Source organism: Panthera leo, chromosome F2 (genome assembly GCF_018350215.1).
Source record: "Panthera leo isolate Ple1 chromosome F2, P.leo_Ple1_pat1.1, whole genome shotgun sequence".
In the NCBI taxonomy this organism is placed as follows: domain Eukaryota; kingdom Metazoa; phylum Chordata; class Mammalia; order Carnivora; family Felidae; genus Panthera; species Panthera leo.
In genome coordinates this window covers 18,850,549-18,866,116 of record NC_056695.1, presented here as the reverse complement: position 1 = coordinate 18,866,116, position 15,568 = coordinate 18,850,549, and the positions used below count along the sequence as shown (strand labels likewise).

The 15,568-nt window shown below is 38.1% G+C and overlaps 1 protein-coding gene across 1 annotated transcript in view; it reads right to left on the bottom strand.

Annotated features, from left to right (window-relative positions):
• Positions 1–15,568, bottom strand: part of PREX2 (phosphatidylinositol-3,4,5-trisphosphate dependent Rac exchange factor 2) — a 287,036-nt gene that overhangs the window by 11,932 nt on the left and 259,536 nt on the right. Inside the window, exon 38 of the mRNA XM_042923563.1 lies at positions 2,897–2,999. Within this exon, the coding sequence (XP_042779497.1) occupies positions 2,897–2,999 (103 nt within the window). The remainder of the gene's footprint in view (positions 1–2,896; positions 3,000–15,568) is intronic.

Genomic DNA, 15,568 nt, shown 5'->3' with positions numbered 1-15,568 from the left:
AACAAGTCTGTGAAAAATAGATATACAAAGCTGTACATGAAAACCATACAATAAATCATGCTGAAGCGCTTCTCCCTAAAAAAGAAACTAAAGATCTGGGGCGCCTGGGTGGCGCAGTCGGTTAAGCGTCCGACTTCAGCCAGGTCACGATCTCGCGGTCCGTGAGTTCGAGCCCCGCGTCGGGCCCTGGGCTGATGGCTCAGAGCCTGGAGCCTGTTTCCGATTCTGTGTCTCCCTCTCTCTCTGCCCCTCCCCCTTTCATGCTCTGTCTCTCTCTGTCCCAAAAATAAATAAAAAACATTGAAAAAAAAAAAATTAAAAAAAAAAAAAAAGAAAAAAAAAAAAGAAACTAAAGATCTTAGAAAATATTACTCATTAATCTGGCAAACATCTCAACCATTCAGTCTCTGGAGAGTTGAGTCTAAATGTTTGAGAAACAAAAGGAACAGAAAAGTCAGATCTTTGATCCCCATTTGTGTTCTAACTACTTAGATCACAGGTAGGTAAGAGCTGGCTTGCAGACTGGATCCTAGCCACTAATTCCACTGCCTGTAACAGTTGGGACACTGGAGAGAGGATGGGCAGCAGAAGGAATGCTGCAAAAATCCCCCTGTACACCAGTTTAACCCACTTTCTCTAGAGAGAGGGCCCCAGGCTCTCTGATCTTCCATACAGAAGTCAGAAATCAGTTCTTTGTTTCAGATCCACCTGGAGATGCCATATTTGCAGCAGAGAAACCAGTAACAAAGGAGGGTAGCTACCTATTCTAAATATACTTATTAAAAATAGAAGGAAGAAGTGATGAATACTGAAAAACTGCAGTTTAGAAATTTTATAAGAAGCTTCGTAACTTTTCAGTTTCCTTAAGTTACATTTTATAAATATATAATAATACATATAATAATATATGTAAATATAGCATGTATATTGTATTTCAAAAAGGTTTGCACTGGTTAAATAAGTCACTAAGGCTTACATAATACGGTTTTTACTTTCCCCCCTCTAGTTTATAGATGTCTGTTCTCACGTGTAAGAACTTAAAACGTTTTTGATTACTGAAGTCCATATAGTAAGAATGTATATCTAGTGAATTCATCATTACTCCTGTACTAGATTATTCTAAAACAGGCTAATAATCAGTCTCTTAGTCTTGCCATAAACCATAATTTCGAGATGGCCCCTCCAAGTCTTAATTCAAACTTATTCTAACAGTAAGAGAGTGAAACAGAATGCTTAGTGTCTTTCTGTACTTTTGGCATCCCAAACCCAACCCTGAAATGAATAATCACAAGTTTACTTTGGTCTACTTTTTAAAACCAAATTTGTATTATATCCGTCCAAAAAATCCTTCCAAAATCTGATGGCATTTGCATCTGTATTTGCCCTTTTCTAGCTGAACCATACTGTGCCCTGTGCTTCTTGTGGATTTAACCTTTACTTAGCAAATCCCTGTTAGACCTTGTCAGATCTTGGTTTTCAGTCTCCAGCTCCAGGGTTCCCACCTCGAAGCTCCAATGTATATCCATTCATTGTACTTTATTCCTGAATTACAGACCCCAAACCGGTGCTGGTATCACTTATGACTGCTTCCATGGATTTTTTTTTTTTTTTTTTTTTTTTTTTTTTACATTCTGTAGTGTATCTTGGGAGCAAACCCACAGAGATTAGTATGTTTGCGTAAGAGTTATACACTAAGTCTTTAGTAAACAAATAAGTTTTAACTACAAAAGCATATCTTAAAAACTAAATCACTTACTATCATTGGGCAGTTCAAACCAAGTCAGCAAGAATAAATATTTGTTAAATCAATTTTTTGTGGTTACCCTGAGAAACTGTGGCAGAATAAAACATAAAATTGGTATTTTCCAACTCTTGTCTTTCTAATAAGTTGTGTCTTTTCTATTATATAAGGCACATTTTCCTAATAATAAATTGGAGGTTAATGCATTTTTGTTACCTTTTAAAAGAATTTTAAGCGTTAGAAACCAAACTATCACATTAAAATACCATCGGGTATTGTATCAAAGGCTCATTCTCTTTATGGGAGTTTATTCCCACCTATAAATACTTCAGTGACCTAACGACATCCCAAAGACTACTCTTCATCCTCTGAAGGAAAATTTGAGATATGTGCTTTTATCTTCAGAATAATGCACCAAATTCTTAGCATGGCTTGGACTTCACTTTGAGAGCTCCAGGAGCAAGAAGGGCCTTCAATTCTTTCCTCTTCTTCCTTGCCCCCACCCTCTTCCTCAATTCTATTTCCAGAGCCTTACTAAATCACCTGTGATGCCCAGAAAATGCCATGTAGCCTTTGCCCTTGCTCCTTACATAAGCCTCAAATCCACTCCTGCCCATTACACTTGGCCAACCCCTTTCCTCCTTCTGGTTATCTCTTACACATCCTTTTTTCCAGGTTGGCTTGGTTTCTTGGAGGATCCTCATATAGATGTCTGTATTGCCTTCGTCCCTGGGAGTGTTTCTTGTTCACACTTACTCTCTGAGCCTGAAAAAGTGTCCCCCACATCCAGGCACTAATCAGACACCTGATAAATGCTGACTAATCCTCATTAAACCTGATAAATCCTGATTAAAAGGAACCTTCAAATCCAGGTGCTGTAGGGGCACCTGGCTGGCTCTGTCGGTTGGGCCTCCGGCTTCAGCTCAGGTCATGATCTCACAGTTTGTGAGTTCAAGCCCCGAGTTGGGCTCGGTGCTGACAGCTTGGAGCCTGAAGCCTGCTTCGGATTCTGTGTCTCACTCTCTCTTTGCTCCTCCTCCTCTCTCTCTCTTTCTCTCTCTCAAAAATAAATACACATCGAAAATGTAAAAAAAAAAAAAAAAAAAAAAAAAAATGGTCCTGTAAAACAATCCCTAAACTGTGTGTGTGACTTACCTGCTTCCGCATCACATCTGTAGCCTGCATGATGTAGCGAGGAGGCAGTCCATGGCTTCTGGCCAGAATGATGGCCTGCTCCAGTGTCACGCTCAGGGTGCACCTGTGTGCAAAGGCAAAAGCAAGTCAAATGCCACCAGTTCCCATTAAGGACTTCAAAACGCTTTGGGTGACTAATGAAGGGCAACAGAATATGCTAGCCCAAAATCTGCCTCCTCAGAGAGTTACTCATTTTTCCTTGGGTATCTTCCATGTATACATAAGGTACACACGTTAATAAACTGTTTGTTTTTCTCTCATTAATATTTTATTATAGGGGTCTCAGGTAAGAACTCAGAAGGATAGAAGGAAAATTATTTTTCTTCCCCTAGACTAATGTCAAAATCAAAACTGCCAGCCAAAATGGAAGCAACTGGACAATGAACCATTGATATTTCTACATAGAACACCTACTTAAAAATAGATTATAGGGGTGCCTGGGTGGCTCTGTCGGTTGAGCATCTAACTTCGGATCGGGTCATGATCTCATGGTTCGTGAGTTTGAGTCCCACATCAGACTCTCTGCTGTCAGGGCAGGGCCCGCTTGGGATCTTCTGTCTCCCTCTCTTTCTGCCCCTCCCCTACTCATGCGAATGCGCTCTCTCTCTCTCTCTCTCTCAAAATTAAACATTAAAAAGAAGTAAATAAATAAATAAATGAAAATTAATAAAATAAAAATAAAAATAGATTAGAGAGCTACATGACTGGGGTCCTAAGTATTTAAATTTAACAAACTCATAATGAACTGCGTTTATGAGTTTATATACCTAAAGTTAAAAAAATTATAATAAAATCTAATTATCAGACATTATTCCTTACTGATATTCCATGTAACTTAAAAGAAATGACTTCCTAATATTTTTCATTCATGTCTACATATGATAGTTAATAGATTTACACTAATTTATGCCAAAAGGCTTAGAAAAGTAAACAGTGAAATTAATATCCACTAAGATCAGAGTTGATTTTTTTTTAAGTATGTTTCTTGGACCCAATAGAAGAGATTGTAAAATTTTAAAAAGGAACTTATAATTAGTTAGACAGGAATGTGATGCCCAGAGCAACCGGGAGAAAATTCAGAATCCAGCCCCTGATTTCAGTAATTGCTGTGCCTTTCTCCTTGTCCTTTGTCCTTTGCCTTCCCTTTTAAGGAATTCCTTTTACGTCCTTTCACGTTTTTCTCTTTGGCAGCTCTGAGAACCTACGCATATTTGTTAACATTTTCAGGTGCTGGTCTCTGAATTTTCGTAAAATTCATGAGCAGATTTTCTCTTACTGCACTTTTCAATTCATGGATATTTTGATGGTCTTTTTTCCATTTTTGCATTTACATTCCTGTATTTTGTTGGTTTTTTTTTTTTACACGTGTATTTTTCTAGATCTGTTCAGTGTTTCCTTACAAATGAAAGGTCTACTATGCAATCGCTTCTCTGTGAGGAATATCTAACTCACTTATCTTTGGTTAAGAGACTGAACTACAGAAATCCAATACATCTGCTAGATTTTGATACTGATGAATTAATAAAAAGAAGAGTAAGGGGCTTAAAACATTACTGCTGACATTTTAGAAAGAACCTGATGAGTTACCGCCTTATTATACATGATTGGATTCTAAGGAGAAACATGTTAAGTTTCATTGGCTGTTAAATGACCTCTTTACACAGCATTAATAACATATTCAGATGGGCTAAAGTTTTACAATTAGCTTTCGGTAGTATGTTTACAAACATTTAGTGTATGAGTCTGATAATAATATGTAGTTGCAGTTTCATATGCTCTCACATGCTGTAGAACAGCGTACGCCCATGAAAGCCAAGAAGTTTAGTTGACCGTTCACGCTTAAAAAAAAAAAAATCAATTTTTTACAAAGCATTTAATTGTCAGCTTATTTGACAGGCCATAACCTTTTCCACCTCCTTAAGGTCTCCTCTACTCCAATTTTAAGTCCTTATTGATTCCAACATTTTAATCAATAACACTCATTATACTAGCTGAATGACACTAAAAGAAATCTTTATCTTCTTCTAATCAAACTTAAATATGTCTGTTCTTTTAGATAAAACATGACTTGCCTTCCTCTATTTATAACAAACAATTACTGGTTGTGAAGGATTTTTAACAAGCAGCCTATAATTTTTATCCATTTTCTTAATCTTTTTAAACCGATTTATTTCTCCCTAGTTCAAGTTGTAGTAAACAGTACTACAGCAGCAAATTATCTGCTAGAGACTTCAAAAATCTCCCGATCAACCAATGTGGTCCAGTAATATGCTCTCGGAGAGGGTACCTTCAGGTGTCACCTTTTTAGAATCAATCACACACACATCATCTAACAGAAAAATCTACCTTAAAATGGATACATATATTTTCTTTCACTAGCATATCAAAACCAGATGGCTTTGTCTTTCTAATCTGTCTTTTCATACTAACCACTGTGTATATTCCAATTAGGTCCCGAGATTAATTTGAAATTTTAAAAAAGTGAAACACTTAAAAAGATACAACCAGGTCCCTGTGGGAAGTATTGCCTGTGTTTGACTCACAGTTGATTTGTCCAGTGGGAGCCTACTTTTTCTATCATGGCATCACAGGATTCCATTCTCCTGAATTAAGCATGTGGAAGAAAGCTCAGCAGTAAGCCCACAACTTTGTTGTTAATATACCAAAATTTGCATCCTAGCTTTTTCTCTTCTCTCAGCTATCAGTATCTGAATGTCAAGTGGAAAAATTCAGCATTTGCAAGAAGACTTCTGCTTCTAGCATTCTTGGGAAGATTCTAGATCCAGAAATGGCACATGGTTTTGCAACGGTACATAAAGGTATATACTCAGTCAGGTTTGACAAGAGATCATTTGGTTTTATAGGTACTTTGTTGATTGCCAGTGAGACAGCTTTGCTAACCCTGGACAAGAGAATGAAGACAGCATACCAAAGGCTGGGAAGCCTAAGCAAATTCGTTCAGGGCAAGAGTTCTTATCTGACCCACCAGTTTCCTTTCTAGCACTATAACTGTTTTCATATTAGACAGTTAAATTAAAATTTAAACCTATAGTTCTACTCCATCCTGGAAATCATGGGCCTTCAGTTTTCAGATCTTTCTAGTTGTAGTATCATTTTTAAATTTTAGACAACTCTTCCCTGGGAGTCACAAAAATAAAAAAAAATAAAGATCACAGAGTAGAATTTGTCCTTGATAAAAAGGCAAATATAACATAGACACTGAGGAAAGTTGTTCCATAATTTTAGTAGGAAGACATTCCAATAATAGCTCTGCTTAGGGCATACTCCTGAGAAAATGTACTTGACAGGGCTATAAAATTATGCAGAAATTGTGAATTTCCCCACAGAAAGAAAAGGGAAAGGGTCAATATATCCATGCTTGTAATGAATAAATCTTCTTGACATATTTTGTATTAAGAATAGATCCTACATCACATCAGAGATATAGTAGAGTTTTAATATGATAAATGTAACCTGTAGTTAATGGGTCCAATTTAATTTGAAAGGCACTCTGATTTAACAACGTTATGGGAAGAGTCACAAAGGAGTAACTTTTGTTCATTCATTCACTCAACAAATATTTTTTGAGTGTCTACTTTGTACCCACAAGTACCATTAGGTGCTGGAGGAAGCTGATTTACTAACAAGCTAAAAAAGGTTGAAAGTCAGGGTCCCTTACTTATATGGATCCCTAGCAAATTGTTCACATAGTCACATGCTTTTATAAATTTGCAAAAGCAAAAGGTTGGTTATTTATTTATTTATTTATTTATTTATTTATTTTGAGGGAGAGAGAGTGTGGGTATGCAGAGAGAGACAGAGAGAGGGAGAGAGAGAATCTGAAGAAGGTTCTGCACTGTGAGCAGAGCCAAGAGTGGGGCTCGATCCCATGAACCATAAGATCATGACCTGAGCTGAAATCAAGAGTTGGATGCTCAACCAACTGAGCCACCCAGATGCCCTGTCTGAAGCAAAATGTTTTAATTGCAAATAGTTAGGACTGCTGACCTAATTATGTCTGTCCCAACTTCCCTCGGGAAGTAGACTTAGGACACACTTAGGCTAGGCTGACTGGAACCTATGTATATGACTTGCAGTCACTTCCGTTTTAGTTAGGCTACTGTAGTCTTCTCGTGTAGAAATGGATCCCAGAGTATTTGTACTGTCCATTGTGCAACTCACTTACCTACTGTTGAAAAGGAGGGGCAAGGCTCAAGGAGGGGCAGGGCTCAATATTGCTCAATGCAATATTCATACCCTGAGGCACCCGGCGCTGTGTGTGGTGTTGGAAAAACCAGGCTAGAAATGTACAGAGCCAGAAGCTAGTCTGTGGAATATTCTTCCAAACGTTATGGTTCATATGCTAAAGAACCTTATAAGGGTTTTCATATTCAACAACAATTTTAAAATGTGTAAGAGATTTAGCAATAATGTTGAAATTAAAAGGTTTTTCTAATCAATATATTTTTAAAAACTTGTTCAGCTATGCTAGAGATAGAACAAAATTATTTTCCTATTCTCTCTGTAGATTATATTACAAAATTATTATAATTTGAAGAGGCAGTCAAAGAGTATGTTACCAAAAACTGTGGAGGGAAGAATTATAGAGGTGGGTCAGGAAATAAAGTAAAAAAAAGGCAGTCTTTTGTTTTTCAGATTTTATAATGCTGTGGTATTTGCCAGCATTTTAAATCTTGTAAATTTTTTTGCATTCCAAATAAATAAATATTGTTTCACTTCTATTTCATTTTGTAATTTTTCTATTCTTTTTTCTTAAATAGGGCACTTAACTTCAGACCCTAAAATCTTTATCCACTTCAGTGTGCTGGGGATGCAACAGCAAACAGAAAAAAAGTACCATCGTTTTTGATGATTAAACTTCAAGGGGAGGAAAAAAGAAAATAAAGAAGCAAATATAGGATATCAGGTGGTGATAAGTTATCCAGAAAAGTAAAAATTTTTAAGGGAATAGAAACTGAATAGGGTGAAACAGCAGAGAAAAGTGCTGCTATTGGGAAGACCATTTCAGGGAGAGCAAGTGCAAAGGCCCTGAGGTTAATGCATTTTCTGTCTGCTTAAGAGCAAGTGTGAAGCTTGATGTGCAGGGTCACACAGAGAGGAGGAGATGAAGTTAGAGAAGTAGTCTGGGCCCGCAAGATGCATGGCCTTGAGGATCAGAGTTTAGGAGTAAGTGAGGCCCTTATTTCCTTGGTTGATATGAAAAAAAAATCCAACATTTACATTATATGATGTAAGATAACAATTTGTGAAGCAAATTACCAAAATAATTTGCTAAGCATCTGTCCTTAATATGCTATCAATACTGTACTCAAAAGATCTTCAGTTGCAATATTTGCAAAAGCAAACTCTTCACCTGATGCTTAAGGATTTCTACCAATTGCTCTCCCGTTTTCTGCTCCATCTTCCCAGCACTCCAGCTATTCCATCCTGCCCCTCTACCCAGAACTTCTTTCTGCTTGGTCAACATTTGGTACCACTGCACAAAGCTCTCCCCGCATAAGGAATGTTTGTCCACTTTTGGAGTGTCTTTCAAAATATCACAAAACCTTTCTGAATACAGAATAGCAGTTGACAACATGGACGTCATAACCAGGGGTACTGGATGTCTTTGTAGGTCCCCGGCCAGGTTACTTCAACTCTCTCAGCCTCAATTTTTTAATCTGTGAAATGATAAAAGCTGGCATAGTGGCCTCATAAACTGCCGTAAGAATTACCTTAAGTGACACTTAGCCACGCCTGTGGTAATGCTATTTCTACCCCACTTTGCTACTGCACTCACACTGTAAGTCTGTCTATATGAATTCATTATGAGCAACACATCACTTGGAAAATTTGAGGAATGTGAGCTTTCATAAATCCCATTTCCCAAACCCCATTATATTTTAACTACTTACAACACCTCTTTCTACTTATTTTTAAATGCTGGTCATTGAAATAACCCTGTGGTTAATTTTTAAAAATTTAGAATTTTATTAATTTTATAAAATTATGTTATATCATTATGATAAATTCATGAAGCGAATGACAAACTTCCACCATTATCTCTTTTACAAATTGGGGCTTGGTAGAAATAGACTTCACCCGACTATAATTTGCACTTGCTCCTATGTTTCTTTGGGATTTTTATTTCATATTTTTGTCCCAACGGATTCTGGACATCAGGTATCAATTTTATGTTGTATGTCAAAATGTAGAGGGAAAGGTCAGAAAAAGCATGTGAAATAGTCTCCCAGTTGCCAGTCCATTTTCTAGATGGTAGGGGCACAACACGATCAGCGTCCAAACCTCTGCCTCAACTAAGTCTCCTGAAGAGACAAAGCTTATTTTCCTAAATGGGCTTAAATGCGATATATTGTTTTTTAACTCTTTATTTTTTTAAGCTTTTACTTATCTTGGGGGGGGGGGAGGGGCAGAGAGAGAGTGGGGGAGGGTCAGCGTGGAGCCTGACACGGGGCTCTGTCTCACAAACCGTGAGATCATGACCTGAGCCAAAATCAAGAGTCGGAGGCTTGACCTCCTGAGCCACCCAGGCGCCCCCCAACCATTTATTAAATCATACTGTATTACACTATATTTAGTTCACTTTGTAAGACTTCAAGTCTTGAAACAACTTATGTTAGTCCTTTAAAAAAACCTGTTAATGCTTCTCCTTAAGATGATTCGTGACACTTCTATAATAAATTACATAAAAGATTCTCAAAACCCAAGGATCTTCTACATATTTGGTCATTTACCATGATCCCAGACAAAAATGGCCTCATAAAGGCCATCAGTTTTACTCCCAATTACCTTTTAAAACCTCCCAAGCTTGAATGCTTTATTTAATGTTGATTCAAACTGCACTGAACAAGGAAGCCAATCTCCCAAGGGTTGAAATGCATTAAATTGAACACTTGGGGACAGGCGTCACCCCTTTTGGGCCACAAGGGTTATGCAATGACTCACTGGGAAACTGAAGTGAGAAACCAGAACCATGTGAGGTTTATGGCTTTCAGCTCTGTTTTCCAACAGTGGATTTATTTGCTGACTCTTAGCTCACAGTCAGGAATCTGATCATTATGATGCTCTCTCTTGGGGGTGACCCCAACCTTCCCTATTACTAGTGGAGAAGGGTCATTCAGATTCTGACACAAATAAAATACATGCAACACTAATGTGATGAAGAGCTCTGGATCTGCAGTCACCACAATTTGCCATAAACTACCACGATGTAGACGATGAAGTGAAAAACATTACAACGGGAAATGCAAGGGTCAGTGTGTTTTTATTTCCCCATATTTTTAAAACTGAGGCCAAACGTAATTACTTTGAAAATTTCTATTGTACTCCTCAATAGTGTTACATACTTAATTATAACTGAAAACTACCCCCATACAAAACCCACCAGAGTCACTGGATTTAGAGATTCACATTGTGACTTCAAAAGCTACTTGAACAGTGATTTTAACTATTTTGTGCAAAAGTAATAGAATTGAGGCATTTGGATAACTATGTTATCTTTTTTTGTGCTCATGCAGTATAATTAGCAGAATAATTTCTTGTTAGAAAAACAGGATGGGGGCACCCGGGTGGCTCAGTTGGTTAAACATCCGACTTCATCTCAGGTCATGATCTCATGGTTTGTTAGTTTGAACCCCGCGTTGAGCTCTGTGCTGACAGCCCAGAGCCTGGAACCTGCCTCAGATTCTGTGTCTCCCTCCTTCTCTGCCCCTCCCCTGCTCATGCTCTGTCTCTCTCTCACTCTCTCTCAAAGATAAACATTAAAAAAAAAAAAAGAAAGAAAAAAAGAAGAAATAAATATTTAACAATTCTGAAATCAGTGAGTTTTGTCCCAATGTACAATTCTACATAATAATCAGAGTCTGATTTTGTTCTTTTAGCTTGGGACTTCCAGGTGTATTGCCTCATTTTCACCCTCCTTTATAAATATGATGCTGCCTTTAGTCTTGGAGACAAGAGGGAGAAAATTCCCTTGGTGCAAATGCATCACTCAGAGTCTATCTATAAGGACATCCTAAGGAACCTATCATTTTGATAATATTCTTCACATGAGTTATAGGGCTTTCTTACGGTTATAGGAATGTCTATTTAGAGTATTACAGATTTAGATTTGAAAACGTGAAATAATTTCCCCCTTTTCTATAAATGTCTTCTTTTGTTCTCCTTTAATTAAAAGCCAGGCCCATTATCCTTGTTCAAGGGACTGTCACAAACAAGTTATTAGGACTCTAATCAGCTGTGGTTTTCTGTGATACTTCACTAAGCTGACTACCTGGGCAGCATTCGAAATTTGCAGAGAAATAATGACTATTTCAATCCCAAGAGAACAAAGGAGGTGAAATAAGCTGGAGCAGCAGCAGCCACTTCTGCTATTTGCACACCACTCTTTTATACACAGAAGCTTTTTATGACAGATGGAAGGTTCTGCGACTGCCTGATTTGATGCACTCCACGGCATCATCTGAACTTCTGTCCCGGGCGGCCTGAGGCAGATTAGTTGCAACAATCTTTGAACTAAAGATACATTTCTCCTTGTTGGAAAAAATACAAACGATTCTGCTCAGTTTCCGAGTGCTTTTAGCTCTTCTTTGTGCTTTTCTCATGTTCCCATCTTATTCAGCTGTCACAAAACAAGCAGTGGTAGGAAATAGATGAGTTAGAGGTTCTCTCATTGATATCGGCCCTGATAAGAAAGTGGTTTGGAGCCAAAACATAAGAGACTCTTAAAAACTGAGAACAAACTGAGGGTTGATGGGGGGTGGGAGGGAGGGGAAAGTGGATGATGGACATTGAGGAGGGCACCTGTTGGGATGAGCACTGGGTGTTGTATGGAAACCAACTTGACAATAAATTTCATATTAAAAAAAAAGAAAGCACTTAGAAGAAATAAGATGTAGAAATGATCTAATTCCTTAAAGTATTATTATGAAATTACATTTTAGTATCTTTAATGTTCCCATTTTCATAAAACCTTCCCAGATTGTGGGTTAATATTAAAATCACCACTTCCCTAAAATGTTTGTCTAGTTATCTGTCATTTGCCCACTGTTTCACCTCCGGACTGAGAAATGTTACAAGCCCCAAGCCATCAAACTAAACTCATTCATTATAAGGGATGAATGGACTGTGCAGTTCCACATGTTAACATACCTAACTCTAGTACCTTTCATGCTTATTTAATTTCCTATTTCTTACTGTGTCATAAATCTCTCCTCTTTAGGTACGCTGCTAATATCTCTTGCCTATTTTGGTGCAACCTCACTCTGACTCTCCTAGTCTTGCCTCTTCCCACTGTTTTTGCCCCATAGCAAAGGTGATCATTTAAAAATGCAGATCAAAGCGCAAAACATCAAATGGCTTCCCACTTCTTAACGTGCAACACAAAATGTGCACAATACGGTCCCTGGTTTTCCGTCTTCATTCTTCCACTCTACTGTGTACAGTTCTCTGAAATCACTCCCTCTTTTGTTTCTCATGTGCTGCTCCCTCACGTATGGGATCTCATAATGCTTGTTTAAGGTCACACATCATACCTCTTATCATGCTGTATCATACTTGTGTGAAAAGTGTAGGGTTAAAGAACACAGGCATTGCAGGTAAACTTCCTGAGTTGGATCTTGGATTTTGTTAATAACTATGTGAACTTGGGCAAGTTGCTGAAGCTCCTGAAACTCTTTTTCCTCATCTGTAAATTGAGTTCAATGATAAATGCACCTCAGTGTGTTGTTCCCAGGATTACGTGAAATAATTCACATTTAGTACTTAACACAGGGGATAGCATGTGGTATATTCTTAACAAATGTTGGCAATTTTCACTGATATTAATACTGTTACCACTACCACCATCACTAGGCTGGACTGGTGTCTGAACTGACTGTAGCCTTCCTAGACCTTACATACTTCCCAGGACTCAGTAAGCATTCCGTATAGACTTACTGAAAAAACTGACATGAATTCTTAATGTGTGCCAAAGGTCTTATATGTACACTCCTAAAAGATTCATTTCTTTATATTCTGCATTTGTTCCATGTATTGTATGTGTTGTATGCCATCTATGTGTTTGTTCAGGAAGTAATCACTGATAAAATATATTTGATGAAGTAATAAATGCATTATAAGGACAATAAACACTGGTAAAAATACAATCAGATTTCCTTCCTTGTGGCTTATAAATGGCACATGGCTTTTCTTTCTTCAACAATGGCTTGTACTTCCCGTTCTCTGGGTTCAATCACTGTTCACACCAGGTCTTCTGATTAACAACTCTGGCTGAGTTTTGGTAATATTTGGAAAATATATATCATAATATTCTGATTAATTATTCTTATATTAATTCATTAACTAGTAATTATTCCCTCATCACAATTGTCCAGTTATCATTTGCCAATATTTTCTGGGTTCTGAAGAAAACATTTGAAACCCTAACAAAATCCGTTTTCACTGTCAACATGACATGTTATATATTCTTCCTCTCTATTGCACTTTGAAAGTGATAAACCTATTCCTTGAGACATTTCCTTTAAAAAGTCAATCCTCTGACCATCTTTCTCCTATTGTCATTACTAAAGTATACTCATGCTCCATAGTATGGCTGCCTGGCTTCCAATGTGGGTCCCTTGTCAAGATCTCAGATTGTAAGCGCTGTGACCCTCTTACCTCTCTGGTTTGGGAGAGCACGGTGTGGGCCACACAACAGTGCTCCGTCCTTTCTTTTTTCCCTTCAATGAATGCATGAATAAACAAGTGTCGGCATCTGATTCTTTTCAAGTCCTAAATATCTGTGTCTATTCTAACCCATACTCTTGGTTTTTGAGGCCAGGAAAGAAAACTTCCTGTCCTTGATTTCAAGGGGATTCTGTTCTGCTGCTCTTGAGTGACTTTCTACAAGCTACCAAAGGAGGATTCTAAAAATAAGCTCTAATAGGGTCCAGTGTTTTGTGTATTCTATTTCTCACAGTTCAGAGGAGTTAACTCTTGTAGTTTTCACACCCCTCTTTCATCCTATCATGACTCATTACTGTGATTTTTTTCCTAGTTTTGTTGACATATAATTGGCATATAACATTCTGCAAGTTGAAGGTGTACAACATGTTCATTTATACATTTATATGTGACAAAATGATTACCACCATAGGGTTAGCTAACACCTGCATTGCCCCACAAAATTACCATTTCTTTTTTTTCCAAAATGTTTATTTCTTTACTTTTTGAGAGAGAGAGAGCACACGTGAGCAAGTGCAAGTAGGGGAGGGGCAGAGAGAGAGAGAGAGAGAGAGAGACAGAGAGACAGAGAGAGAGGAAGAGAGAATCCTAAGCAGGCTCCACGCTGTCAGCACACAGACTGATGTGGGGCTGGAACCCATGAACTGTGAGATCCATCACCTGAGCCGAAATTAAGAGTCGGATGCTTAACCAACTGAGCCACCCAGGTGCCCCACCATTTCTTTTTTTGTGGTGAGAACATTTAAAATCTACTTCACATCTAACTATAATGTTTGAAATAGTTCTTGCAAGGTCTCCCCTATTTTAGTAGGCATGATCTAGCTATTTAAAATTTTTTTAATGTTTATTTATTTTTGAGAGAGAGAGAATGTTAGTAGGGGAGGGGCAGAAGACACAGTGTGAGCAGGGGAGGGGCAGAGAGGCAGAGACAGACTCTGAAGCAGGCTCCAGGTCCTAAGCTGTCAGCACAGAGTTGGACGCGGGACTCAAACCCACGAACCCCGAGATCATGACCTGATCTGAAGTTGGACACTTAACCAAATGAGCCGCCTGGGCGCCCCTGATCTAGTTATTTTATTTATTTATTTATTTATTTATTTATTTATTTATTTGTTTGTTTGTTTATTTATTTATTTATTTTGTATTTAATATTTTTTAACATTTTTATTCATTTTTTGAGAGAGAGAGAGAGAGAGAGAGAGAGAATGAGTGGGGAGAGAGACAGAGAGAGAAGGAGACACAGAATCCGAAGCAGGCTCCAGGTTCTGAGCTGTCAGCACAGAGCCGGACGCAAGGCTTGAACCCATGAACTGTGAGATCATGAGCCGAAGTCGGACACTTAACTGACTGAGCCACCCAGGCACCCCCTCAGTGATGTATTTTAAGCAGAAGAGTAACATGAGTAGATTTCTAATCTAGAAAAGATTAATCTGAAAAACGAGACAAAACAAAGGTACTGCCTTGGAAGCGGGTGTGGAAAATAGAGGAATGACAAGACTGGATGGAAAGACCAGGAGCTTTGCTGCAGCAATCCACATGTGGGGAGGGGGTTCGTGGGGGTGGGAAAGGGGATCCAACAAAAGGCAATGCAAATAAGGATGGAACAGAATGGGCGAATTCAGGAAATAGTGCTCAATTTTTGATCTAGTTATTTTAAAACAGATGCATTTCATATTTCGAACTCTGCAATGGGAAGGTGGATTCACTATCAGAAACACAGATTAAGATAGAAGAAACTCAGTGTTCACCAATGCCAGGTCTTGCGGTAGATGCTTTCACATACATTGCTCATTGATTCCTTCTGCTATCTTTTTCAGAAAGAAATTATTATTCCCACTTCACCAATAAGTCTCTGAGAGACCGGGTGATGTAATCACGGTCACACAGTAA